The 27,676-nt window shown below is 38.0% G+C and overlaps 1 protein-coding gene across 2 annotated transcripts in view; it reads left to right on the plus strand.

Moving 5' to 3' along the window:
• The window catches only part of dscaml1 (Down syndrome cell adhesion molecule like 1), a 155,846-nt gene that overhangs the window by 70,857 nt on the left and 57,313 nt on the right, over window positions 1-27,676 (plus strand). Inside the window, exons 4-7 of one of the 2 annotated variants that reach the window (XR_009394130.1) lie at window positions 14,810-14,956; window positions 17,384-17,662; window positions 21,394-21,669; window positions 25,458-25,750. Coding sequence is in view for 1 of the 2 variants with exons in the window: in XM_059330638.1 (XP_059186621.1) it covers window positions 14,810-14,956; window positions 17,384-17,662; window positions 21,394-21,669; window positions 25,458-25,757 (1,002 nt within the window). In the remaining variant the exon portion in view is untranslated. Of the gene's footprint in view, window positions 1-14,809; window positions 14,957-17,383; window positions 17,663-21,393; window positions 21,670-25,457; window positions 25,758-27,676 lie in introns of both variants that reach the window. The other variant, XM_059330638.1, reaches the window with a different exon arrangement.

Genomic DNA, 27,676 nt, shown 5'->3' on the forward strand with positions numbered 1-27,676 from the left:
GCTGAAAAACCGAAACACTTGTAGCGAGAGAGAGAGAGAGAGAGAGAGAGAGAGAGATAAGAATAGACGGAGTGTGTATCTGTGTTTCCTCTTCAATTATTCTGCCTCTGGTAACTGCGTGTGTCCTGCCCTCATAGAGAGAAAGAGGCAGAGACAGAGAAACTCTCCTTTATTAACCTTCCTCTGTTATTTTGACATCACCTCTTCGCAGTCCTTAAGCAAGCTTTTGTCTCTGGTTGAGTCAAAGAAAGTGGCAGTAATATAACGTCCTTGTGGCTCTTTCTATGTCTGGCTTGTTCTCAGTAGCACTTAACTATTATAGTCTACTTTGAATGTGAATAGAGAGAGAAGATAGGAGCAAGCGTCATTCATTTCATACCAGAGAGGGAGAAGAAGAAGAGGGAGGGAGGCTCAGTTGGGGAGCCTATTGTCGCTAGGTGTAGATTTCCCTTTGTCAAACACATGTCAATTCTTCAGACCCAACAGAGGAGAGGAGAATAGGAAAATTATAGCAGCAGAGAAAGAGGATGAAGGGAGAGAGGGCGGGTTGGAAGGCGGGAGGGGAACAGAGGAGGAGGGGAGTGGTATTGATTTGACACTCGGGGAATCACACCACAGCTCTGTTCATTTTCATTCATCTGCCCTTGTAATGGGGGTGTTAATATGGCAGGTAGGGGGGAGAGGGCATGAGGGGGATTTAGGTGGATGAGAACATTTTATTAGAATCCAATCTTTATTATCCTTCACCTCTGCCCACCTTTCAGCCCCGACATGCACAGACATGCATGTATGCACCGGTGCACATGCATGCTGCAGACGCACACATACACATACAACACTACACAGGCCTCGAGATGTGAGTGAAGGTGGGGTGAGGGTGTTAATTACATGTTGGGCCTGAATGGACTCACAGCTGTACAAGTCATGTTTTATATAGTTCATGCATGTGTGTGTGTGTGTGTGTGTGTGTGTGTGTGTGTGTGTGTGTATGACGCACGGAGGGTGCTTAGATACAGTACGAGCTGCTCAAATGAAATAGCTTTTAGTAGGCCTTCCCAGTGCCTCCTTGAATCAGCCATAATGGGCCCTTGGTAATTATCAAATAAATTAGCCAGGGGAAGGAGTGGAGGAGGAGGAGGAGGAGGAGGAGGAGGAGGAATCAAGACTGACTCCTTTCATTCTTTCTCACTCTGAAAAACGTTGTCCGTACCTGTTCACCATTGAAAGAACAAATGCTTTTTATATATAAGTTTTGCAAACAAGCATTTTTTTTGTATGATCCCACGCTCCCATGTTGTTATGCAAATTAGCATTGATTTTATTATAGTGAACTGCTTGTTTTATGATGCACCTCGCTGTAAAATGGTTCTCAGCAGGCGAGGCAGAGTTGATGAATTTAGGACTAGCACACCTGCAAGAAAGAAAGTAGTTAAAACCACTATCCTGATGTCTTCAGGCTCATGCCGCTATAATAGGCATAATTATTAAAATTATTAGTATATCAGTGGATAACTGTAAGAAATCGGACACTCTGGTAAGAGAGTTCGGTCCAGTGGAACTACATATGGATGCAGAATCTGATTTCGGTATCACAAGAGTTCTCGTTTCCAATTGTAGTCCCTTTGTGGTCTGTTTGTAGTCATATTGACCAATCACATCAGAGCAGGCTGTGGTTGCATGCAGGTAAATAGTCAAGTGAGCAAAAGAAATGCAATCTCAGGACCGCTTGTTTTAAATTTATTTGCATTCGTGTGCAAAACACTATCCAGTTGTAGACATTGTAACTCCATTATGGGCTCTCAAGATGCTAATCAGAAGTGGATAACAATTTTTTTACTCACTTGTTATGTCAGCAATACTTAAACTTTACACTAATCTGACCCAACATTGTGTCACATTTGTGCTATCTACACCACAGGATGGCCGTTCTGGATTAAAACAAAGATGTCACTGTGTTACCATGTGTTATGCTCTCTTGCTGTAGCTTTGTGCACTTTTTTTTGTGCACATTCTCCAACCTGTTGCTGTTTGCTACTTCTTTGTGAAACCATTTGATTGACTGTTATGCCCCTTTCTTATAAGGCAAATCTGTCACACTGTATCACAAATACATCCAACTTGTTTACCCATGTTAGTCCGGCACACTTAGGTCTGGGTGATATGACAATTTATCTCGATCGAAACAATATAAAAATGTCTATTGTATATATTTTTCTATATCATCTCTGCCACAATGTCGACCAGTTATGGCTATATTTCCATCAGTTGGATGGGCTTTACATTCTAATCCTTGCCAGGAGCAAAAAAACACAGTGAGGAACAGTATTTCTGCTGTATGTCAGGCTGACCCCAATGCTTGGAAGCTATGATTGCCACGGTAATCAAAATCTTAATCAGTATTAGAATGATTCTACATTTTTTTAAAATAAAGAGCGAAAAATGGAGCTCCTCTTGTCCATGGATGGCAATTTTTACCATCTGAGTGAGAGCTGACTGTCACTGCATGGAAGGAACTGGAGGATTTTTTTTAATACACACAGCAAATATACATATTTACAATAATTGATAGATGTAAATCATGTTCATGGGACATTCTCTGCTCACAAAAATGCATTGATGGTGTTAAATGAATACTCCACCTTCACAGAGTCTAGCATTTTTACTATTCTTATTTACATTTGGGATTCTGTGGGAATCTGTTTTGAATCTCAGAACTGCACTTCCCAGAATGCTTTGCATAATGCAAAACAAGAAATTTGAGGATGTCACCTTCGACTAGGGGTGTGCCATATCGTATTGTTCACGATAATATCGGTATATTTTTTTTATGGTTAAAAAAAATTCATATCATGATATTGGCAACATTCCTACTTCTTGATGTAGTGGTTAAAGTTGTTTTAATCACAAAAAGCTACTTATTCCCTGTCGCTAAACACATGCAGCTTCCAAAATAAGAGCACAGTGTGTTAAGAGAATCCACCGCAGAATTTACAAGAAGACTGTCAAAATAAGATGCCTTAAACAAAACATATAAGAACTTTTATTCTCCTTCACAAGATTTCATTAAAATGTGCCCCCGGAACCTCTAAATGGTTATTTTTATTATTTGCTCATAATCAAGAGTCAAGAGTAATTTTTTTGTATTTGGCAACTGTTGAGATTTGCACTTCAAACTACATTTTAGATTTTTATTTATTTACTAAATATAGATACTTGGCGGCCATGAATCGATATAATATTGCCACGCAAAATATCGCAATAGGTCTACAAAATACGTCCTGCTTTTTACACACAGAAGTAAAACAAAAATACGCTTAATCTTGTGGTTATTTCAGGGATATATTTATTTGTTTTATAACCAGAAAACATGCCATAAGGAGATATATCATTATTAAGATGTGTCATGACTATTGCCCAGCCCTTATCACACTGTAGTTTCCCATCATAAATACATACAATACTTGTTTACCAACGATAGATTCTCTACTGAATGTCTGTTGTAGGGAGTTGACTGACTGCTGGTGGGTTGGGCTGTAGCAATGGGCCATATGCCACATTACTATTTTATTACTCTGCCACAGTATCCACTACACACACACACACACACACACACACACACACACACACACACACACACTCAGTTTAATTGTGCCAACCATTGTACCACTGAGACCTGCATGATGAGACTTTACACAAGAAGTTTTTCCTATTTCTGGCTGCAGCAGCAGAGCTGTCTGTGGTGCTTCCTCCACCAGTATTCCTGAACATTTGGAGATGGAGCTGTCCGTGGTGCTGATCTGTTGTAGGCCTTGAACATTTCTCACATCCGCACTGCTTCTCATGAGCATTCTGTAGATTTTTATAATGGCGTGTTTTCTCTTGCTTGTTACAAAACCCTTAGATGTTCACACACCCCTGTTTGCTGACTGGGTGGTGCTTAAATTATGGATGAATAAAGTAAAGGTACATGCATCTTGGTTAACTCTATTGATGTACAATAACTTTAAAGGTCACCTCAACCTCTTATCCATAATTCAAACAGCCATAGACATCCTTTAACTTTATTGCTTTTGAGCACAAATATTGTTTGTACCGGTTCATAGCGAGACTCAGTAAACCATGAGCCTTTCACACCCAGGTGCAGCCTCACTGTTTGCATGCTCTTACACGCCAATATTGCAATTTAAAAAAGTAAGTTCTTGATATTCAGTAGATTTCAGTAGCCTTTGTGAGTGAAGGGCAGCAAAAACAATACATTCTCAGCACAGGTCTCGCCCTTTTTTTGCTTTTTTCCCCCAGCAGAGTTATACTGAGTTACCTGTTACTAAAGCTTTTTGGGTAACACTTTACAATAACCATCATTTATAAATGGTAAACAGATAGTTTATTAATGTTTAATCATCATTTAACACCATATTAAGTATGTAAATGATTTCAAAATTATTCTTATACCTTTAAGAAATTGCTTGAAACCATTTAAAGATTAAATATGTATAGAATTTTGTAAATGGTTAATAATAATTGGTTTATAAACCATCTATAAACATCCCTTAGATGGTTATTGTAAAGTGTTACCGCTTTTTGATGACAAATTACATTCAAATTTAAAATCACAGAAGAATTTGTTGCACTCTGTCTCTGCAGCTTGGTAAAAAGGCCAACGCACCTCGACCCGTATTCATTGTATCTATGACTCTAAAACACACACTTGTCTTCTTCTTGTCTCACACATGCTCAGTCTAGGACTCACTTATGGGTTCACATCTTTCAATTCCCCTGCAGAATGTGGGACAACCTATGTGTGTGTGAGACAGAGCCGGTAAAATGAGCAACGTAATGATACAGTAAGGGGGTTTGTGCAGACAAAGTGGCAAGAAGAAAAGAGAAGAAAAGTTGAATCAAGAGGAGAATAAATAAGGAATGTGTAGGTGTACTCCACTGTCTGCTCGTCGCTGTGGCATCCTGTAGTGATGATGCTCTGCACAAAAACACACACTCACAATTTGTTGAGTGCACTCTGCAAACACGCATTGTGAGACAGCGGGAGTAAGAATGTGTAGATCGTGAGACACATTGCGAGTGTGCTATATGTGTGAGTGTTTGTGTGTGTGCAGAAGTCCATTTGTACAACTGCTGCTCTGTATTATACTGAGCCTGTGGTCCATTTAGCCTTAAAACCTGAAAGGCAAACCTTGACAATAATGGTGGTGACAGTCTTCAGCATGTGTTTTTGTTAAAAAGCACAGAGTGAAAAATAAAGTGACATGATGCACAGAGAGATGTGTTGAGCTCCTCTGTGGCCTATAGCCTGGGCCTGTGAATCAATTACACATCCATTCAGCAGTTTCTCTTCTCTCCTCTGATCTCCATCGCCATCATTTAAATGGCTGATTTCATTTTTACCTCTAATGAAGGGTACTCTGTCGTGCACACACACACACTGTGCACACACACACACTGTGCACACATGAAACGCACACTCGCACATGTCGCTGTGTGCCACCGCAGCGCCCCCTACCCAGCTGTTGTCACGTGAGTGCACGGGCCCTAGCAACAGCGAGCGAGAGAGCGAACAAAAAATGAGAGATCCTGGCGAGAGCAGGGGAGAGAGGAATGGGTAAAGAGAGGGAGAGAGAAAGAGAGGGAGGGAGGAGGGAGGGGGGAGCCGTAGAGCATTAATAAGTGATGAGTCCAACAGTGTGAATTGCTGTTAGTTAGCATTGCTGCAGCGCCGCCTTCATTTGCATGGCAGCACCAAGAACAAACCCCCTTACTTACGCCATTTCCTCTCTCGCTCTGTTTCTCTCCGACATCACTTTCTTTCTCACTTTCACTCGCTGTTTTATCTATTTCTGTCTCTTTCTTTTCTCTATGGTCTAGCCAGCATCTCAAAATATGTATATCTTTTCTTAGTTACTTTTCTTTATCTGTCTTATCTGATCCTCTTCTCCTCCCAACCTCCCCGGTGGCTACAGCATTCCCACATTAACATTATCATTTTCTCTTCTCATTGTTTTCTGCTCTTTATGTTGCTATTCTTCCCCCCTCTGTTTGACGATAATTTGTTGAAGATGGCAGCCATATACTGTAATGGGATATATTTAGCTGCGCCTATCCTGCATCCCTTCATCTTCTGCCTCCATCTTTTTTTTTTTTTTTTACCTCCTCCTGACTCCCCCACCTATCTCAAAGAAGAGGGGTGTCCTCTCTGTGTGGAAACTTTGGGGAAGACAAGTGGTGCTCCAGGGCTCCCTAATCCTTTTTTCATTGTGTCCGTCTCCCTCTCTCCCCTCCCGTCTCTCTGTCTCGTTATTTGCATGTATGTGTCTGTCTATGGGATTTCTGGCATGCGTGCACGCACACACACACACACACACACACACACACACACACACACACAGATCCAGCAGCAGCTTCACTCTGCACTTGGCTTGACTTCCTGCCTCAGGCTGATCAGCTGAACTGATTCCATTAGTTACAGACCTCCCTGAAAGAGAAGGAAGAGGAGCACAGACTAGAAGGAAAAAAGGCGGAGATAGAAAGAGGTAGAGGGCAGAGGGGAGACTTCTTGAGGAAGAGAGGCCGGGAATGGTGGCTAGATGTCACACTGATTGAAAAAAAAAAGCAGCAAAAAAAAGGGAAGGAAAGCGTTGTGATAAGGAGGAAACGGGGGGATTTTGCGCCTCCCTTGGGTTTGGGATAGACCTCAAAAAATCTCATCCTGCCTCCCACAGCAAAAAAAAAAAAAAAAAAAAGCAGACACAGAAGCACATACATACATACACGCACTCAACAACAACAACAAACTCCTGGAGGCGTAGGCAGACTAGACGAGAATTGATCTTCTCTCCCACAAGGAGAGGCTTGCAAGGGGAGAAAGAGAAAGAGAGAGGGAGAGAGAGAGAGACGGAGAAAGACGTAGAGGAATTGTTTTTACCCATGTGTGGCTCTCGGGCCTGCAGGCCCCTCATCCCTCTCACTCTCACTCCTTCCTCTGTCACTCCCAACGGCATGTTTCTCTTTATCTCCCTATCTCTCCCTCCATCAATCTCCATCTGCACTTCCTCCTCCCTGTAGGGTCAGCCCCTTCCTCTCCTCCACCGCCTCTCTCCATCGCTGCCTGCACCCTCTCCGCTGTTTTAGGTGTGTCACATCTCCACAGACAGCAGGAGAGCAGGCAGTGACTAGAAATTAGATATCAGGTAGAAAGAGCAGCAGGGGAAGGAAGGGGGAGAGAGGAGGTGAAGAGGAGCAGGCTGGTCTCAGAGCAGTCATGACAAGACAGAGAATGGAGTAAGCACTCTCATGCTGAAATGATTAATTGATTGGAAAATTAATCAACAACATCGAGGATAATTAATTGATTGTTTCACCATTTTAACTGGCTGTTTGTGCTTAGTCTTCACTCCCTTTACTCACTACACTGCAAAAAATATGTGTAGATTTTACGGTGAAAAACTGCTAAACCATGACAGTAAAAGACCATAAAATGATAAATGGTTTAATTTAGTTTCAGTAACAATGAAACACTGTAAATGTATAAATCAGCTGAAACAGATTTTTTTTACATTTTTATTTATTTTTTAAATACTTTACTGTAAAATACACTGGCAAAAAATATGATGTAATATATATACAAGCCATCATTTTTGCATTCATTTTTTGTAAAAATATTTTTTCTCTCTGTTAAATGTACTTAACACCATATCTCCAACAAAAATAAACTGTAATATTTAATGGTAAAATCTTTAATTCATGCAGCATTTATATAGTATTTTCTTGTCAGTTATATGGCAGAACAAAGTTTCTTCTGATGGAAAAACTTTTTATTTATACAGTAAAATATGGAATAAAATGGCAATCTTAAACGGGAAATCAACAGTGCTAATATAATTTTACCGTAATGTTACAAAAAGTTGCACCGTATTTATTACGGTAAAGTTCTGGCAACCACAGCTGCCGGTTTTTTACCGTAAAAACAAAAGTATTTTTTTACAGTGTGCATACTGTAGCTGCGTTATATTGTTAGTTTCTAGTTCATTTAGGATATACTCAGATATGCATCCTTTGGAATGGTTGATATTTTTCTTTGTTTTTAATTCACACAGCAAATTACTTATTACTATATTTCTATAGCACCTTTCAAAACCAGGGTTACAAAGTGCTTTACAAAGTACATTATCACGGAGGTAATACAACAGTTAAAACAAAAATAACAGAACATCATCAAAAACAATGAACAAGCAAAAATAATAGGATACAAAATTAAAATATGTGTAAGAACGTTAGAAATCATTGCACAAATGCCAGTCTGTACAAGTGGGTTTTTAAAAGTTTTTTAAAATTATACATGATGATACAAATGATGCAAATATATGTATGTGCAATAATTGATAGACGGAAACCATGTTGATGGGACAATCTCTGAATGCTCCATCTTCACAGAGTCGAGCATTTTTATTATTCTTATTTACATTTGGGATTCTGTGGAAACTGTTTTGAATCTCAGTACTGCACTTCCCAGCATGCTTTGTGTATTGCAAAACAAGAAATTTGAGGATGTCACCTTAGACTCTGAACACATGAATTTCTTACATATTATGGCCTTAATAATTAATTGATTATTCAGAAGAGACATAGAGCCTGACTTACAAGTGATTTTATAGACGTATTAATTTTAGAAGGGGAAAAATTTACGAATTTCCCATATGATGGCAGAGATAGTACATTTTTAATAAAATTTTCTATATTGATTTTGCACAGATTTTTAACTAATATAGCTATGGAAAGGTACTCAAAAGACTGCCTTCTTAAACAAATAACTTATTAAAGAACATCTAACATTATTATGCATTATTTTACATTTTACATACAATGCATTACATTGACAACCACATCTAGGAAAAAATAAAAAAAATAAAAAAATATATCATACATTAAATAAATCATACATTACCTACCTACCTACATTACCCCTGTATTGTTTTCTGTATTGTTTATTCTGAAAAAAAAAAAGTTTTTAATTTTGGCACATATGAAAAACATACATATGATACAGACAGTGGCATTTCTACACAGGGGCCTCCAGGGGCCACTGCCCCTGTGAAGAAGCCCTTGGCCCCTGCTGTGGCCCCTGTGTCAAATTAATAATAAAATGAATTTATAACGATGAAGGACGGAACAATTCTGAACTATTTTTTGTTCAAACAATATCTCATTGTGCACTAAAGGAAACCCAGAATGTGTCCATTGTATAATAGTTTAATTGTGCAATAAAAGCTTGTGTGTATATATATAAAAACAAGATCGTTCTCACTATACTGCACTTTTAAAATAAAATAAAAGGTAATTGTGCACAAAAATGAGAAATGTCATTGTCTTGCAAAAATAATTATTGTTGGTAAGTCTCATGTTTCAATCAGTGTATTTGTATCTTCCAAATATACTTAAATTAGATTTTTAAATGAGCTAAAATAAAGGGTTTGAATGCTTAAATATCATCTTTGCCGTTTTTTAATGTGCCCCACTGGCCCCTGCTTGGCCCCCACAGTAGAACTGGTCTAGAACCACCACTGGATACAGACATGTCTGTGTGAGGCTAATACTGGCAGATAATTGGTTCTACTCACAAATATTGTGAGGGGGGAAAAAAGAGTAATAGTTGAAAACGTTTCTTTTAAAACCAGTGACAAGCTCCTTCTCATGAATGTCCCCTGCACTACTCTCTCTCTCTCTTTTCTTTCAATTCCTAACCTTCTCTGAATTTCTTCCTCTCCCCTCCACTCTCTCCACCCCCCTTCTGGTCCGTCTTCCTCTCTCCAGGCATGTTGTGACAGGGTGTAGCAGTGTGTTATACAGGGTTCTACTCGCCAAGTGCATATTATCCTGTAAGGCTTAATACCCAGTTTGGAACAAAAGGGCAGGCTCGGAAATTACAGCTTACGTCGCTTAGCACTCAGTACAACAGTCTGACTCACATGAAAACACGTGTGTGTGAACTTTCACATATGCATGCAGATGCACAGGCCGACAGTTAAAACTGTGTGTGTGTGTGTGTGTGTGTGTGTGTATACATTCAGAAATCCGACAGCCCAGATACACACTCACAGATATTGGAACGCCTTTTATAGACTTTTATAAAATGTAGACTTTCTCTGAATGTGAACTGATCTGACATTAAAGGTTCTCTAAAGCAGTAGTTCTCAACTTTTTTGAGTCGCGACCCCCAATTTAACATGCATGTTGTCCGTGCATGTTGTCCGCTCACTGACACAATCTCACAAGCACTGTTCAGATCACCCAAAAAAGAAACAAAATGACCAAAAAAAAGAAAACAAAATGACCAAAAAAGACACAAATTGACCACAAAATGATCAAAAAAAGAGACAAAATGACCTAAAAAGACACAAAATGACAAAAAGAAGACACAAAATGACAAAAAAAGAAACAAAATGACCAAAAAAGACACAAATTGACTACAAAATGATCAAAAAAAGACACAAAATGACCTAAAAAGACACAAAATGACCTAAAAGACACAAAATGACCAAAAAAAAAGACACAAAATGACCAAAAAAAGACACAAAATGACCAAAAAAGACATTAAGTGACCATAACGACTAAAACACATTAACACACGCTGACTTCCAAAATGATTTGGCGACCCCCAGAAATCATCTCGCGACCCCAATTGGGGTCCCGACCCCAAGGTTGAGAATAGCTGCTCTAAAGAAGCTCTAAAAGCACTGAAAGTATATTAGTCGATTAATCGATTAGTTGATAATTGAAAAATGTTTCCGTAGCTGTTTAATTGTAACTTAATATTATTGGTAATTGTTCAAATTAACTCAACTTTATTTCCACTCAGTTTTTTCCCGTTTTATGTAATTGTAAATTGAAGATCTGGTTTATTAAAAACGTCTCCTTGGGTTTTTGAAAATGTTGATGGCCATTCTCCACAATTTCTTGACTTTTAATTAGTAAACAGAATAATATTAAAACTATTCAACAGCTTAATCATTAACGAGCTGAGTGAACAACGAATGTTATTTGGAATAATGCAGTCAGTCAAAACTTCAGTAGAGTAAAGCCTTCAGTCTCCTTCACAGCTCAGTCTTGTTAGAGTGGTAGAACGTGTGTGTGTGTGTGTGTGTGTGTGTGTGTGTGTCTGTGTGTGTCTGTGTGTGTCTGTGTGTGTGTGTGTGTGGCAGGGAGCCAGGCCAGTCTTCTATATTTTAATAAATCTCTTTTGGATGGAGTTGTGCAGCTATAAAATGCATCGATCGCTGTTCACACACACACACACACACACACACACACACACACACACACACACACAGTAGCTTGGTTATTGATATGAACTTATACATTAACATCTACACATGTTCATTGATACTCACACGTCAAAAGTCACGTACTGACATTTAAACATGCAGAAACACGTCCAGGTGCAGATGGTCATATCAAACAATAACCATACATATTTTGTTTTCATCAAAACATATTAATCAAAACTGTGAAAATCAGATTATTAACTACTGGTTTTGGTCAGTATTTTATTCTATTGTATTTTATTGTACTTGAATACCGAACTGCTGTGACAACCGAATTTCCCTTCGGGGATGAATAAAGTAATCTATCTATCTATCTATCTATCTATCTATCTATCTATCCATCTATCTATCTATCTATCCATCTATCCATCTATCCATCTATATATCTATTTAAGAGTAAAAGGAAAACTAACCAAAACTGTAGCTTAAGCCGTGAAGTTTTCACACGACATTACTTATTTCAAACATGCATGTTTACAATTAAACATATAGAGCAGCAGAAGTGTTTCAGAATAAATTTGCTGTGACGAGGTACATACTTGATGCTTGGAGGTGTGTGTGTGTGTGTGTGTGTGTGTGTGAGAGAGAGAGAGAGAGAGAGTGTGTGTTTCATTGTTTGTGTGTGTATTTCCAGTATTCAACTATTCAATGCACCTGTGTTTTACTCAAGTCCTCTCTTGTCAACATCGAAAAAGACATTGAAAAATCATGTACAGCAAACAACAGCCAGAATCCAGAATGTTCACACACACACACACACACACACACACACACACACACACACACACACACAAACTGCAATAGCATTCACATAACCAAACAATCTGCAATCTACTACAAACTCTGAAGTGCACACTGTCTAAAATAACCCTTTGGGGGAAACAGAATACAAAAAGATTCAGAGAAGCGGAAAGAATCAAACACTGAAATACACTCTCCTCTTCTCTTCTCCTTCCCCTCTTCTTCTCTCTCTCACACACACACACACACATGTGCACATGCTGTCTCTATTGACATGTAGATAAATCAGAGGCGAACCAAGCACTCACTGATGTGAAATGAAAATGACACTAATCTGCTGTTACCATAACACACAGATACACATCAATTATTAACACCTACAATATCTCCCGTCTCTCTTCTCCCTTTCTCTTCCTCCTCATCGACCTTTCTCTATTGTGTATATCTCACTAGATGGATGGGACACAGTGTGTTAAAAGCTCCCATGTGTTCACCTAAGTGCTGTGGTTGGGCATTTTTGAAGCCTTTTTTCTTTTGAAATCGGTTATTCTTCTGAAAAAATGTGCTCAAGGTTTGTCAGGAGGGTCTGATGATGGAGAGGTTGGCATCTCTCATCTACTTCAAAAGCAGCACACATCTTTCATGACCTTTCACTCACCCAACAGCATACTTTCTTTGCTTGGTTTTGCTTCTTTTCAGCAAAAGCAAACATATAGAATTGAAAAATAATGAATATAGTGAATAAAGAGGCTCTTGTGGATCAAGGGCGGTTTGAATGTATCATATCACATTCAGAACAGTGAATAAAACTTGAAAAGACGTGAACAACGGTATTTACGTCCATGTTACAGACTTTACAGCATGTATATGGGTTGTAAGATTTATGTTTTTTGCACATATAAAAAATATTTAAAGCTAGAAAACTTTTGATAAACAGTAGCTACAAAAATTAGACTTATTTCTTCTCAACTTTTATGTTAAAATCACTGAAATATTTATCAGTGACCGCCTTAAACAGTACAAAAGTAGCACAAATTGGGTTGATCATAAGGTCAGTAAACTGGTTAAGTAATATCAGTAAAACAGTATAATCTATTTAAAGTTTACCAACATTGGCCATCATAAGTTATTGGTCAAATTAGAAGAAGTAAGGCTTTAGCCACAAAATCCCAAAGTGTATTTATTTGCGCAAAGGTGCATTTTAATGGTTTTTAACTACATTTTTGTATTGGTAAGGGGCCAATTCTGCCATTTCTTCTTTCAAAAGTTGCATAATTCCGCTTTAAAAAGAAGGGGCTTCTCACTGACTTTAAAAAATATATTTTAAAGTGGAATTATTTCAAGGATTCTTTATGCAAGAGGCCTATATTCTGGTATCTAAACCATTTTAGTGTCAGATTTAGACCTGTTGAAGTCCAGTTTAGTCAGGGTAGTATGGACCAATCATGTTTGAGTCAGCTTTGGTTGACTGCAGGTAAATGGTCCATTATCCATGATCCGGATATCTGCTGGATACACCAGATTCCCAGAAGTATTAGTTCTTGCCCTCAGAGGCCAAATCATTGTCAGACTGATAGTGGATGTGTTCAGAGATTGCTTATAGAATAGATGTGATGTTATTAAGCGATAGAAAACAACACAAAGTAATCAAACCCGTATGGTCGACAGCACAAAATCTAATTCAAAACAAACAAAAAAGTCTGTCATTACAAAATCACAATCCTCCAAGTATGATTATTAGCTGGAACGTTTGATTAAATCATCCTAACTTTTAACAAAGCAAGTGAAGCTCAAATATGACATTGTGAATTGGTCCTGCACACTGTGCATACACTGCAAAAACCAACGTGTATTTTTTGGCCTAAAACAGTGATTTAAGTTGTTAAAACTTGGAAATATAAATGATTGACATTTAGGGCAATAATGTAAGTTAGCACAACAAAGGAAGCCAGTTGTCTGCTCAAAAACAAGTTTGTGAGTTGTTGTTACTTATATCTTTAAGTTGGGGTTCAAAACAAGGGACAATAGTTCTGATAACTCTTATTTCTTTGTTGTGAAATGCGGGAAAGCGGTGAAATATGGTCATTAGCGAAAGCTAGCGGCTAACTGATGCTAGCGGCTAACTGACGCTAGCAGCTAACTGAAGCTAGCGGCTAGCTGATGCTAGCGGCTAACTGATGCTAGCGGCGCTGCTTGTTACAGCTACAAGAGTAGCCATTAGCGTATCAATGCTAACTCAAAATTGTGGTCGCAACATTAGCTGACATTTCATAGCGGCGTTACAATCGTGCCAATTCAGCACATTGCAGAAGTTAGCAGAAGTAAGGATTAAAAGTTATTACAATGTAAAATTATAAGTTAGTACAACTTACAGTTGAGTTGACAAAAATCTGAATTCAGAGTTGAGCAGACTCAAAAACAAAACTTAAAATATTTAGTTTAATTGTCCAACTTAGAATTGTATCGAATGTTGTTGCCTTGAAATTTTGACTTCACCCAACTTTTCTTTTTTTGCAGTGTATACCTGCACTGACACAAGTCAAGTAAACTTCTTTCAAGGCCCAATATCACAAATTACAAATTGGCCTCCAGGGCCTTTACGCTGTGTACAGGACACAACATCCTCTCTCCTTGACCCTCACGATGTTTTACATGCAAATGATGTGTCTTCATTATAATATATTACTCAAATATGTTGACTAATGTATCCCTCTCCTCTCTGCTGTCCTCCACAGGTAACCGTTTCTTCCTGACCTCATTTGGCGCTCTGTATATCTCAGAAGTGCAGAAGGAAGACGCTCTGTCCACCTACCGCTGCATCACAAAGCACAAGTACAGCGGAGAGACTCGCCAGAGCAATGGAGCCAGGCTCTCTGTTATGGGTAGGCAATGTAAAGTTACCGTTTACACTCATAGAAGTTAGCTAAATACAAATCAGAGCATGGGGATATTATCAGTGGCTTGTCTTTTACAGTTGTATTTTTCAAGATTTTTTTATGGAAATATGCTCATTTGATTTCTTGTGAAGAGGTTAGAAATGGGAAGACTGATACCACTTTATATGTAGGGGTGGGTGATATGAGAAAAAAAATCTTTTATTTTATAAATATACTTATATTTTTTTTAATTTTCCGATAATGATAATCTGACGATATCCTTTAAAATGTGATTTCTTTACCAAAAAAAAGCTGCTAAAATTCTTCTTGCTTACCAGGACATCTATGGATGAACACAAAGTTTCAGAACAACGGCTCTTGTTATTTGTTTTTTTAAACTTAAGCATTCAAGAGATTCACGTTAATCTTCAATGTGGAGACATTAAATTAAATTCAGGTTTTCTCTCCTGAGGAGAAATTTTTGCAGCATACAAGCATGAGCAAATAAGTGGCACATTATCGTTTCTTAATATTGTTAAAGTGACTTTCATGCACCTCTCCCCTACCGTCTATTGTACTTTTTAAAAATGTTTTTTTAATATTATAAATACTCAATAATTGCGCGTCATCAAAACAATGTTAACGGTATTATCGTAGACTATATATATCACCCACTTCTCATCAAAGACTGTTAGCTTAGCTTAGCTTAGCATGATGACTGGAAAAAAGGAGGAAATAGCTATTTTGGGAACAAAATCCACCTAGAAGCACCTAAAGCTTAATACTATATATTATATAATTATCATGTTGTATTTTGTTTGTGTAATAATTTCATGAAACTTGGTGGAAGGGTGTAGCATGAGCCAAAGAAAAGCCAATTTAACTCTGGAACAAATCCGTATCACGGGGTTGATACACAGATTACTTTTCACGTTTGTTAACATTGTTTGAAAGGGTGTTTATGCTGCATTCATGTGGTGTAGAAATAATCGTACAAATTAGTTAAAGTGAAGGCTCCCTCAAGTTGGAACAACACAGAAAGTATGTGAAAATTTTGGTACACATTTCATGGGTCATCAGAGCCATTTCCTTTGCTCTTTGTTTGCACAGAAACAGCTATCAATGTGTTAAATGTTATGAGCAATAAAATACAACTCATCGTTGTAGCATCCATGTTATGACGTACATTGGAGCATCCAAGGAGCACGTGAATGCACCATTGGCCTTGGCGGACGTCTGCTCTCTCCGAGTGCCATTCTAGTTCATGCTAAAACCGAAGTGTAAAAACAACATGTTGTTGTGTTATAGACAGTTTGGTGCCAAACGTAACTGTTTCTTTGCCAGGCCCAGTTTCTGAAGTCTCTTTGTCACTGGGAAGTTGCCAGACAACCAGGAAAGACCAATTACTATGCATGGCCAAGAAAAAGTGCAGCTCATAACTCAGAGGAAGGCTAGCAGTTTTCCCTGTTCCTAGCCTTTGTGCTAAGCTAAGCTAAGCTAACCATCGGCTAGCGGAAGCCTCATCATGACTGTGCAGAGTAAGAGAGTGGTATCAATTCTCTCATCTAGCTCTCAGCAGAAATTACATTATGTTAAATGAGATATTTTCTAAATGTCAAACTATTCGGTAACACTTTACAATAACCAACTAAATAATGTTTATAGACGGTTTATAAACCAATTATTAACATTAACAAAGTGCTATACATATTTAATCTTAAAAAAACAATTTCTTAAAGTTATATGAATCATTTAAAAAAATCATTAATATACTTAATATGGTGTTAAAATGTTAAAATGAGTGCAACTAAAACTATTAATAAACTATGAATTATAATTTAATTGTTTGTTAATGGTAAAGTAACTATAAACTTACATTAATATACCATGTTTGTTCATTTTGTGTCTTTTTAGGTCTTTTTTTTTTTTTTTTTTAGCATTTTGTGGTCAATTTGTGTCTTTTTTGGTAATTTGGTTTCCTTTTTCTGGTCATTTTGTGTCTTTTTTGGTCATTTTGTGTCTTTTCTGGTCAATTTGTGTCTTTTTTGGTCATTTTGTTTACTTTTTTTGGTCATTTTGTTTCTTTTTTGGGTGATCTGAACTGTGCGTGTGAGATTGTGTTCAGTGAGCGGGGGTCACGGACAACATGCATGTTAAATTGGGGGTCGCGACTCAAAAAGGTTGAGAACTACTGATCTACTCTATATTCTATTTGCCATTTATAAATGATGTAGTTAGTTAAACATTAATAAATTATGTATTTGCAATTCTAAATGGCCTATATATGGTTTATATATGATGATTAAACATTAACAAACTATCTGTTTATCATTTATAAATGATGGTTATTGTAAACTGTTACCAACTATTCTTTTTAGGATTTAAAAATCTGTGAAAGTACTGATGACTTTCTGTGACGTGCTTCCCATGCAGACCCTACGGAGTCCACCCCGTCAGTGCTGGACAGTTTCCAGTCCGGTGAGGTGCAGTTGGGGCACAGCGTGGAGCTGCCCTGCATCGCATCCGGATACCCAAACCCCACCATCCGCTGGCTGAAGGACAGTCGGCCATTACCTGCAGACTCCCGCTGGACGCGGCGCATCACGGGCCTCACCATTTCTGACTTGAGGCTCGAGGACAGCGGCAACTACATCTGCGAGGTCACCAACAGCTTCGGCTCCAAAGAGGTGACGGGTCACCTCAACGTCATAGGTGGGTTGAAAACTGAAGAGAGTACGGTAGAATGATAAAATACCAATATTCAGCACACACTGCAAAAAAAGAAAAGTTGGGTGAACTCAAAATTTCAAGGCAACAAACTTCGATAAAATTTTAAGTTGGACAGTTAAACTAAATATTTTAAGTTTTGTTTTTTGAGTTTGCTCAACTCTGAATTCAGTAAGTCAACTAGTAAGTTTTACTAACTTATAATTTAACATTGTAATAACTTTTAATCCTTACTTCTGTAATGTGCTGAATTGGCACGATTGTAATGCCGCTATGAAATGTCAGCTAATGTTGCGACCACAATTTTGAGTTAGCATTGATACGCTAATGGCTACTCTTGTAGCTGTAACAAGCAGCGCTGCTAGCATCAGTTAGCCGCTAGCATCAGTTAGCCGCTAGCTTTCGCTAATGACCGAATTTCACCGCTTTCCCGCATTTCACAACAAAGAAATAAGAGTTAGCAGAACTATTGTCCCTTGTTGTGAACCCCAACTTAAAGATATAAGTAACAACAACTCACCAACTTGTTTTTGAGCAGACAACTGGCTTCCTTTGTTGTGCTAACTTACATAATTGCCCTAAATGTCAATAATTTATATTTCCAAGTTTTACCAACTTATATCACTGATTTAGGCCAAAAAATACAAGTTGGCTTTTTTGCAGTGCACAACAAAGCATCACCAATCCCCAGTGGTGGAAGAAGTATTAGGATCCTTTACTTAAGTAAAAGTACTAATAAAACACTGTGAAATTACTCCACTACAAGTAAAAGTCCTGCATTCAAAACATACTGAAGTAAAAGTACAAAAGTATCAGCACCAACATGTACTTAAAGTATCAAAAGTAAAAGTACTCGTTTTGCAGAGTGGACCCACTCAGATTGTTTTATGTGTTCTAAATATATTATAAGATTATTTGTATTGATGCATTTATACTTAATACACTGTTTTGTTTTATAAATGTGTAATCATATTAAATATTTTTTCATGTTGAATCTGAAAAGTAACTAAAGCTGTCAGCTAAATGTAGTGGAGTAAAAAGTACAATATTTGCCTCAAAATGTAGTGGAGTATAAGTATAAGATAAGATAAGATAAGATAAGATAAGAAATACTTTATTCATCTCAGCAGAGAAATGTAGGTGTTCCAGCAGCCAACATACACACAACACAACACAACACAACACAACACAACACAACACAACACAACACAACACATGTATACATACATATTCCACCTATACAGAACATGAGCCCAGAATACATAGCCTAGTATAGAGGAAGTGGAATGGATGGTCATGTGCATTAGTAGCTGTTACTCATAGATAACAGTTACAGCAAGTGTGCAAATATACAGGTGTGTAAATTAATAAACATGTGTGCAAATATACATGTGCAAAAAACATGTGCAAAAATACAGTTTGGTAAATACAGTATAAGCAACTAAGCTAAAATGTAAATAAATATTAAATAAATATTATTATTATATTTATATATTTATGTTATTATTATAAAGTTACATAAAATGGTTATACTCAAGTAAAGTACAAGTAACTCAAAATTCTACTTAAGTACAGTACTTGAGTAAATGTACTTATCAACGTGGTCTCACAGAAATCCGTGAAATAGCCACGGATTTCGCTTAACTCAAAATCTGTGGAATAGCCACGGAATCGCTCAAATTTCCGTGAAACTGACACGGATTTCGCTACAATGCAAGTTAATGCCAGTCATATCCCGTGGCTATTCCAACATACAAAGTGATTATGTACATTCACTGAGTGAATATTTAGAAAATAAAACATATATTTCTCGCTAGAAATGTGATCAAAATCCATTTTTATGCAGAAACTAAGTCAAAGTATTGATTTTTCACTAAAAATGAGAGAACTGTCCGCCATGTTTTTTGTTCTGACCGCTGGGACCTTGAAAGTCACGTGACTTGGAACAAACCAATAGCCACGGGATATGACTGTCATTAACTTGCATTGTAGCGAAATCCGTGTCAGTTTCACGGAAATTTGAGCGATTCCGTGGCTATTCCACGGATTTTGAGTTAAGCGAAATCCGTGGCTATTTCACGGATTTCTGTGACACCAGGTTGGTACTTATACTTCCCACCACTGCCGATCCCTTCACCTGCCTCCGCTGGTCTCCACTGACAACTACAGTGAGATGAACAGAAGTAATGAATGTGATGTCAGGTTACGGACAGGCACGATGGAGACATCATTTAAGCTCTGCTGGCTTCGCCCTGGCCCCGCGCCTCCTGCACGCCCTCCTCCCCCCTCCTCCCTCCCTCGTCTGGGCCGAGCGTGAGCTTGATCTCCAAGGACGGCTCATTCCCCCGCTGTGCTCTCAGGCCCCAGCGAGGCGTCGCTACAGTGGCAGAGCAGAACAGTGGTCATGCAGGCCTGTCGCTCTGTTTACCGAGGACGTGAGAGAGGGAGGGAGAGATTTTCATAATGTTGTGAATGAAAGAGATGTGAGGAGGTGACGCCTTGTGAGGAGAATACGGAGGAGGAGGAGGAGACAGGGTGAAGTTAGTGGACACTGGGCAGACTGAGCCACAGGGCACATCACCACATAACCCACAAACCTACCATGACAGGGCATAGAAGATGGTACACATACACACACACACTTACAGTACGTGCACTTATTCCCCGTGAAGAAAGTCTTACACATGCACTGTCACTCCCTCACACACATTCAGCAGCCTCCAGCACTTAACACCAGCTGCTTTATTGCTCACTGACATTTTCTCCCCTTTCTGTCTCACTGTCTCGGTTTTCCTCGCTGCTTAACACACACACAGACACACACACACACACACACACACACACACACATACAACAGCAAAGCAATCTGGACACACAAACAGCAAGTACACAATCACAATCACACCACAACAAAATATAATCGATGCAAATCTGGGCAGTCCGTGGCCTAGAGGTTAGGAATTGGGCTTGTAACCTGAGAGTCGCCGGTTCGAATCCCGGTACTGACAGGCCTAGGACTGAAGTGCCCTTGAGCAAGGCACCTAACCCCCCTACACGGTAATGTGCTGCCCACTGCTCCTTGCATGGTGTGCTCACTTGTGTGTAAAAAAAGGATAAAGGGTTAAATGCAGAGGCTGAATTTCCCCATTGTGGGATTAATAAAGTAATCTTCTTCTCCTTCTTCTTCTATACCACAGAACAAGTGGACCACATAGAACACATTTATGATGTTTAAAAAAAATTCTAACCCTTAATGTCAAAGATCTGTGATGTGACATAAACATTGGGCATTTATGGTATTTATCTTATATTTCTCATTTTAAAATTATACAAAACTAGACACATTTTCTGCTTACAGAAACACAAATTCGCCTTTTTCTTTGCATCTCCACAACATTCATCAAAATTGTGACATTAATAATGCTGTTTAACTGACAGGTCTAGGACTGAAGTGCCCTTGAGCAAGGCACCTAACCCCCCTGCACAGTAATGTGCTGCCCACTGCTCCTTGCATGGTGTGTTCACTTGTGTGTAAAAAAAAAAGGATAAAGGGTTAAATGCAGAGGCTGAATTTCCCCATTGTGGGATTAATAAAGTAATCTTCTTCTTCTTAAATGATACTGCAGAGTGCGGTACCTTCAATATTTAGGTAGTGAGGGTTAAATGCAGTCTTCTTCTCTTTCTTTTTTTTTGACTGGTCCTCCTTCTCCCTCCAGAGCCACTGCGGGTCACCTTGTCTCCGAAGAACCTGAAGACAGGGATCAGCAGCACCGTCATCCTGTCCTGTGCTGTTCAGGGTTCCCCGCACTTTACCGTGTCCTGGTATCGTAACACAGAACCTGTCCTGCCAGATCAACACTTTTCCATCCAGGGGGCTCACAATGAGACATTGTTCATTTCTGCTGCACAAAAGAGACACTCGGGAGCTTACCAATGCTTTGCAACACGCAAGGGCCAGACCGCCCAGGACTTCTCCATCATCCTGCTGGAAGGTGAGCAAAGAAAGGGATTATTACCATGTTGATGTACAAACCTGAATGCACAGCAAAGGTACTCAAAGTGGATGTTATACAGGTGCATCTCAATAAATTAGAAAAGTGTATTTATGTCAGTAATTCAATTAAAAAAATGTAAATAACACATTATATAGGTCCATTACACACAGAATGAAACATTTCTTGTCTTAATTTATCTTATTTCTTCTAATTATAATGATTATGACTTACATTTAATGAAGACCTAAAATTCAGTGTCCAATACCAATTTTAAAAAGTATGTTTAATATGGAAATGTTGGCCAAGTAAAAGTGAAAAGTAAGTCCATCTATATGACTCAATACTTGGTTGCGTCTGTTTGCCTTGAACTACTGGAAATAGACTTTTCCATGATATTGAGACACACCTGTATTTTAATCTTCAGCTGTCCATTGCGATACTTTCACTTTTACTAATAGATTACATTTCATACTATACTCAGTAGAGGTGGGCGAAAAAATCGATAGAGCAAAGTTTCGCAATATTGTGCATGACAATACTATATTGATTCATGGCCGCCAAGTATCCATATTTTGACTCTCATTTTGGAAAAATAAAATGACTGAAGTGAGATGAATAGACTGAGAATTTTCTCTGATTTGAAAAAATAATCATTGATTGAATTTCATTTGTGGACACAAAATGCAGTTTAAAAATTTGCATGTTTAAAAAAAAATTCTACCCCTAAATGTCAAAGATCTGTGATGTGACATAAACGTTACATTAGGCATTTATGGTATTTATCTTATATTTCTCATTTTAAAATTATACAAAACTAGACACATTTTCTGCTTACAGAAACACAAATTTGCCTTTTTCTTTGCATCTCCACAACATTCATCAAAATTGTGACATTAATAATGCTGATTAACAACAAATTAGTTTTCAAATTTGTTTTTAAGTAACAAAATAATAATACAATAATAATAAATCAAATCTCCATAACACATATCAAAATTGTGACTTTAATTTGTTCAGGAAATATGGTCAAAACAAGTTAAATGCAATACAGGACACTAACGGATTAGAATTGTTAAATGGGTTTAAACTTAGCCTCGGAACAAAAAATACGCTTTTTGAAATTAGCTACTTTTTCACATTTCTGTTTCCAGTCACAGCCACATTTTGGAGAAATCACTTCCTGTTAAAGTCACATGACCACCACACCAGGGTGTTGAGTGTACGTCTCTTAGGGATTTAATGAGTTAATGTGAAGCATAAAGCTGAATACGGGAGATTATAGAAGAATTAAAGTGTTTGTTACACGGGTGTCACCATGAAACTGCAATAATATCGTATTGTGACTTAAGTATTTGGGATAAAATCATATCGTGGAGACTGATTCACACCTCTAGGTTAGGAAGAGGACTCCTTGTAGAAAGCTACTGGTTGCATGGCGACTGTCATCAATGCCAGTGCTCATGGGTAAAGGTAGCGATTTTGGTGTACAACAACCTGGGAGGGTTTTTTTTTTCCTTTTTTGTCATACGGACTTTGAGCCCTCCTGATGTACAGTGTGTGTGACCATTATCCTTCTGTGAGAATGATTCCGTGTTTCTTTTTTATGCTTAAATAAGACAATAACTACCTCTAAGGGGGTTATGTTTTTGGTTTGGTATGTTTGTTTGTTTGTTTGTAAACAGGATTCTGAAAAAAACTACTGGCTTGAGTTTTATGTAACTTGGTGAAAGTGTGAAGCACGGGCCAAGGAAGAATTTCTTTCATTTTTTTAAAAGCGGATCCTAATCATGGGCCATAAACACAAATTATTTTTCCAGTTCCACATGGTTTACGTTATATATTAACACCCACCAAGAACACTGGAGAGCCAGTAATGTTATGCTTCGACTACTGTGCAGTTCTGTGTCTGTTACTGGCATATGTGTTTGCAATTATGCCTGTGAAATATCACAGAAAATATGTAAATGGGGTAAGGGAGAACTGATTGATTTCCATTAATTTACTGAGTAATAACATTTTAATGGACATAAAACTAACGTATTGACAATTGCATAGCTGTTCTGTTATGTTTCATCAAGTGTGGTCTCTCCAGTGATTAACAATCCATTTTACATTTTATCAAGCACGTTGAGTACATGCATATTTCTACACATATGTATCTGCATATGGTTATGATAATTCTAACACACAGACAGATTGGTTTATTGTGTTAAACTTCATGCAGCTCCATTCTTGTTACTGATATAAAGTGTTACTTTTCCATTCATGGCTTTACAGTAACAAAAGTAATTTTCATACAGTCATGGAAAAATGATTTGACAACCCTTGTTTTCTCTATTATCTTGTTCATTTTAATGGCTGGTACAACTAAAGGTACACGTGTTTGGATAAATATAATGATAACAGAAAAAATAGCTCATAAGAGTTTAATTTAAGAGCTGATATCTAGCCATTTTCCATGGTTTTCTTGATAATGATTTTGGTTATTATCAAGAAAACCATGGAAAATGAACAAAAAATTGAAGGAAACAATGGTCTAATAATTTTTCCATGACTGTATGCTTCTACTTTTCAGAGTATATTGATTTAGTCTCTTAGAATTTTTTCCACAATAATGCTGGTTTCAGTCCAGTATAATAGTAATAATTATTATTAGTTTATTTAAAAGGGGACAGTGCAATTTCATAAAACACATGATTATACATGGTTAAAAAAGAGAATTACGAAACAAACAAACAAAAAAATAAAAAATAAAAATACGTACAATATACAAAATAGATATACAAACACTTACGATACGATTAAGAAAAAATACAACCTCACAACATAACATTTTAATCATAACATCAAATAATAATATTAATATTAATAATCGAGGGCGGCTGTGGCTCAGTTGGTAGAGTGGGTTGCCCCCCAACCGAAGGGTTGGTGGTTTGATCCCTGACCGTCGCAGCCTACATGTCGAAGTATCCTTGAGCAAGATACTGAACCCCAAATTTCTCCCGATGCATTCATCGGTGTGTGAATGAATTCCCAATGGTGGCAGGTGGCACCGTCTGCCACCAGTATAAATGAACCTGGTCTCACAGAAATCCATGAAATAGCCACGGAATCGCTCAAATTTCCGTGAAACTGACACGGATTTCGCTACAATGCAAGTTAAAGACAGTCATATCCCGTGGCTATTCCATGGATATTTGTTCCTATTGGTTTGTTCCAAGTCACGTGACTTTCAAGGTCCCAGCAGTCAGAACAAAAAACATGGCGGACAGTTCTCTCATTTTTAGTGAAAAATCAATATTTTGACTTAGTTTCTGCATAAAAATGGATTTTGATCACATTTCTAGCGAGAAATATATGTTTTATTTTCTAAATATTCACTCAGTGAATGTACATAATCACTTTGTATGTTGGAATAGCCACGGGATATGACTGTCATTAACTTGCATTGTAGCGAAATCCGTGTCAGTTTCACGGAAATTTGAGTGATTCCGTGGCTATTCCACGGATTTTGAGTTAAGCAAATCCGTGGCTATTTCACGGATTCCTGTGAGACCATGTTGGAATAAGAAGACCATGCATGTATCAAGTCTCATGTTGGTATAAATGTGTGTGTGAAAGGGTGAATGAGTGCAGTCTGTAGTGTAAAGCGCTTTGAGTGGTTGCAAAGCGACTAGAAAAGCGCTATAGAAGTGCAGGTCCATTTACCATTAATATAATAAAAATAATAATCTGTTGTTTCTAAATTCACACCTCACGTCTTTGGTCTTGTGATTGTTTCTCAGATGGTACGCCCCGTATCGTAGCCTCCTTCAGTGAGCGGGTGGTGGTCCCGGGTGAGCCGTTTTCCCTGATGTGCGCCGCCAAAGGAGCTCCGCCCCCCACCATCACCTGGACGCTGGACGACGAGCCGGTGGCCCGGGACCTGTCGCGTGTCCGAGCCAGCCAGTACACGCTGTCAGACGGCAGCACCGTGAGCCACGTCAACGTCAGCAGCCCGCAGATCCGTGATGGAGGAGTGTATCGGTGCGCCGCACGCAACTCGGCCGGTAGCGCCGAGTACCAAGCGCGCATAAACGTAAGAGGTGCCTGTCTACTTTTCAATATCAGTCATACAGAGGCTTCTCATAGCCTGACCCCTTCTCCTCCCCTGACCCATATCCTGTCCTCTACCCTGCTATATCTCTACTTCTATCTCTGTATGGGTGTTTATCATCTACTCCAGCTATTCTCAACCTTGGGGTCGGGACCCCAATTGGGGTCGCGAGATGATTTCTGGGGGTCACCAAATCATTTTGTTTTTTGGTCACTTAATGTCTTTTTTTGTTCATTTTGTGTCTTTTTAGGTCATTTTGTGTCTTTTTTTAACTCATTTTGTGTCTTTTTTGGTAATTTTGTTTCTTTTTTTGGCCATTGTGTCTTTTTTGGTCATTTTGTGTCTTTTTTTGGTCATTTTGTGTCTTTTTTGGTCATTTTGTGTATTTTTTTGGTCATTTTGTGTCTTTTTTGATCATTTTGTTTCTTTTTTTGGTCATTGTGTCTTTTTTGGTCATTGTGTCTTTTTTGGTCATTTTGTGTCTTTTTTTGATCATTTTGTAGTCAATTTGTGTCTTTTTTGGTCATTTTGTGTCTTTTTTTGATCATTTTGTAGTCAATTTGTGTCTTTTTTGGTCATTTTGTGTCTTTTTTTGGTCATTTTGTGTCTTTTCTGATCATTTTGTGTCTTTTTTGATCATTTTGTGGTCAATTTGTGTCTTTTTTTGGTCATTTTGTTTACTTATTTTGGTCATTTTGTTTCCTTTTTGGGTGATCTGAACTGTGCGTGTGAGATTGTATTCAGTGAGCGGGGGTCACGGACAACATGCATGTTAAATTGGGGGTCGCGACTCAAAAAGGTTGAGAACTACTGATCTACTCTATATTCTTTTTCTCTTTCTTTATGTTTTTTTTTCTTCCGTCTGTCAATCTTTAGTTCTATATGTTAATTATCTGCAGCAGTTAGTGTTTTGTTCCTCCAGTATGTTGTCCGTCTCACTCTGTCTTTCTTTCTTGCAGTCTGTCTCCTCAAGCTTAAGGTCCTGTTGTCTCGCTTAACATGTGATTACACACACACACACATATGAACACTAGAAGATAACAAATACTCATTCACCTACTGCAGATTCCTTTATGCACACACATAGACATGTTTTTGCCAAAAGACAAAATGTTAAAATAGAGAGATTGTTGCTAAAACATGTGGCGAGAAAGAGGCTACAGTCAGACTGCAGGCTGAAGTGACCCAAATCTGATTTTTTCGCCCCCTATGCGACCTGCATCTGATCTTTAAATGACAGTCTGAACGACACAGATCCGATTTTTTCAAATGCGATCCAGACCACTTGGATATGTGGTCCTAAAACGGATACATATCTGATCTTTTGACATGCGACTCCAGTCTGAACGGCCAGGTCGCATTCATCATACATAGGCTTACTCAGTGGTGGAAAAAGTATTCAGATCCCTTACTTAAGTAAAAGTACCGATACAACACTGTGAAATTACTCCACTACAAGTAAAAATCCTGCATTCAAAACTTACTGAAGTAAAAGTACAAAAGTATCAGCATCAAAATGTACTTAAAGTATCAAAAGTAAAAGTACTTTTTATGCAGAATGGACCCACTTGGATTGTTTTATATATTCTAAAAATATATTGTTGGGTTATTATTATTTTTGATGCATTTATGTACGGACCGCTTTAATTTTCCCAAGGTAGGGCTCATTTTTACTACTTAATATACTCTTATGATGTTCAATTTAAAACATGTTAACATGTTCGCAAACATTTCATATTAATTATGTTTTTATGTTAAATGTTGAACTGAAAAGTAACTAAAACTGGCAGCTAAATATAGTGGAGTAAAAAGTACAATATTTGCCTCAAAATGTAGTGAAGTAGAAGTATAAAGTAACATAAATGGAAATACTCAAGTAAAGTACAAATATCTCAAAATCGTACTTAA

This window comes from Centropristis striata, chromosome 4 (genome assembly GCF_030273125.1).
Source record: "Centropristis striata isolate RG_2023a ecotype Rhode Island chromosome 4, C.striata_1.0, whole genome shotgun sequence".
In the NCBI taxonomy this organism is placed as follows: domain Eukaryota; kingdom Metazoa; phylum Chordata; class Actinopteri; order Perciformes; family Serranidae; genus Centropristis; species Centropristis striata.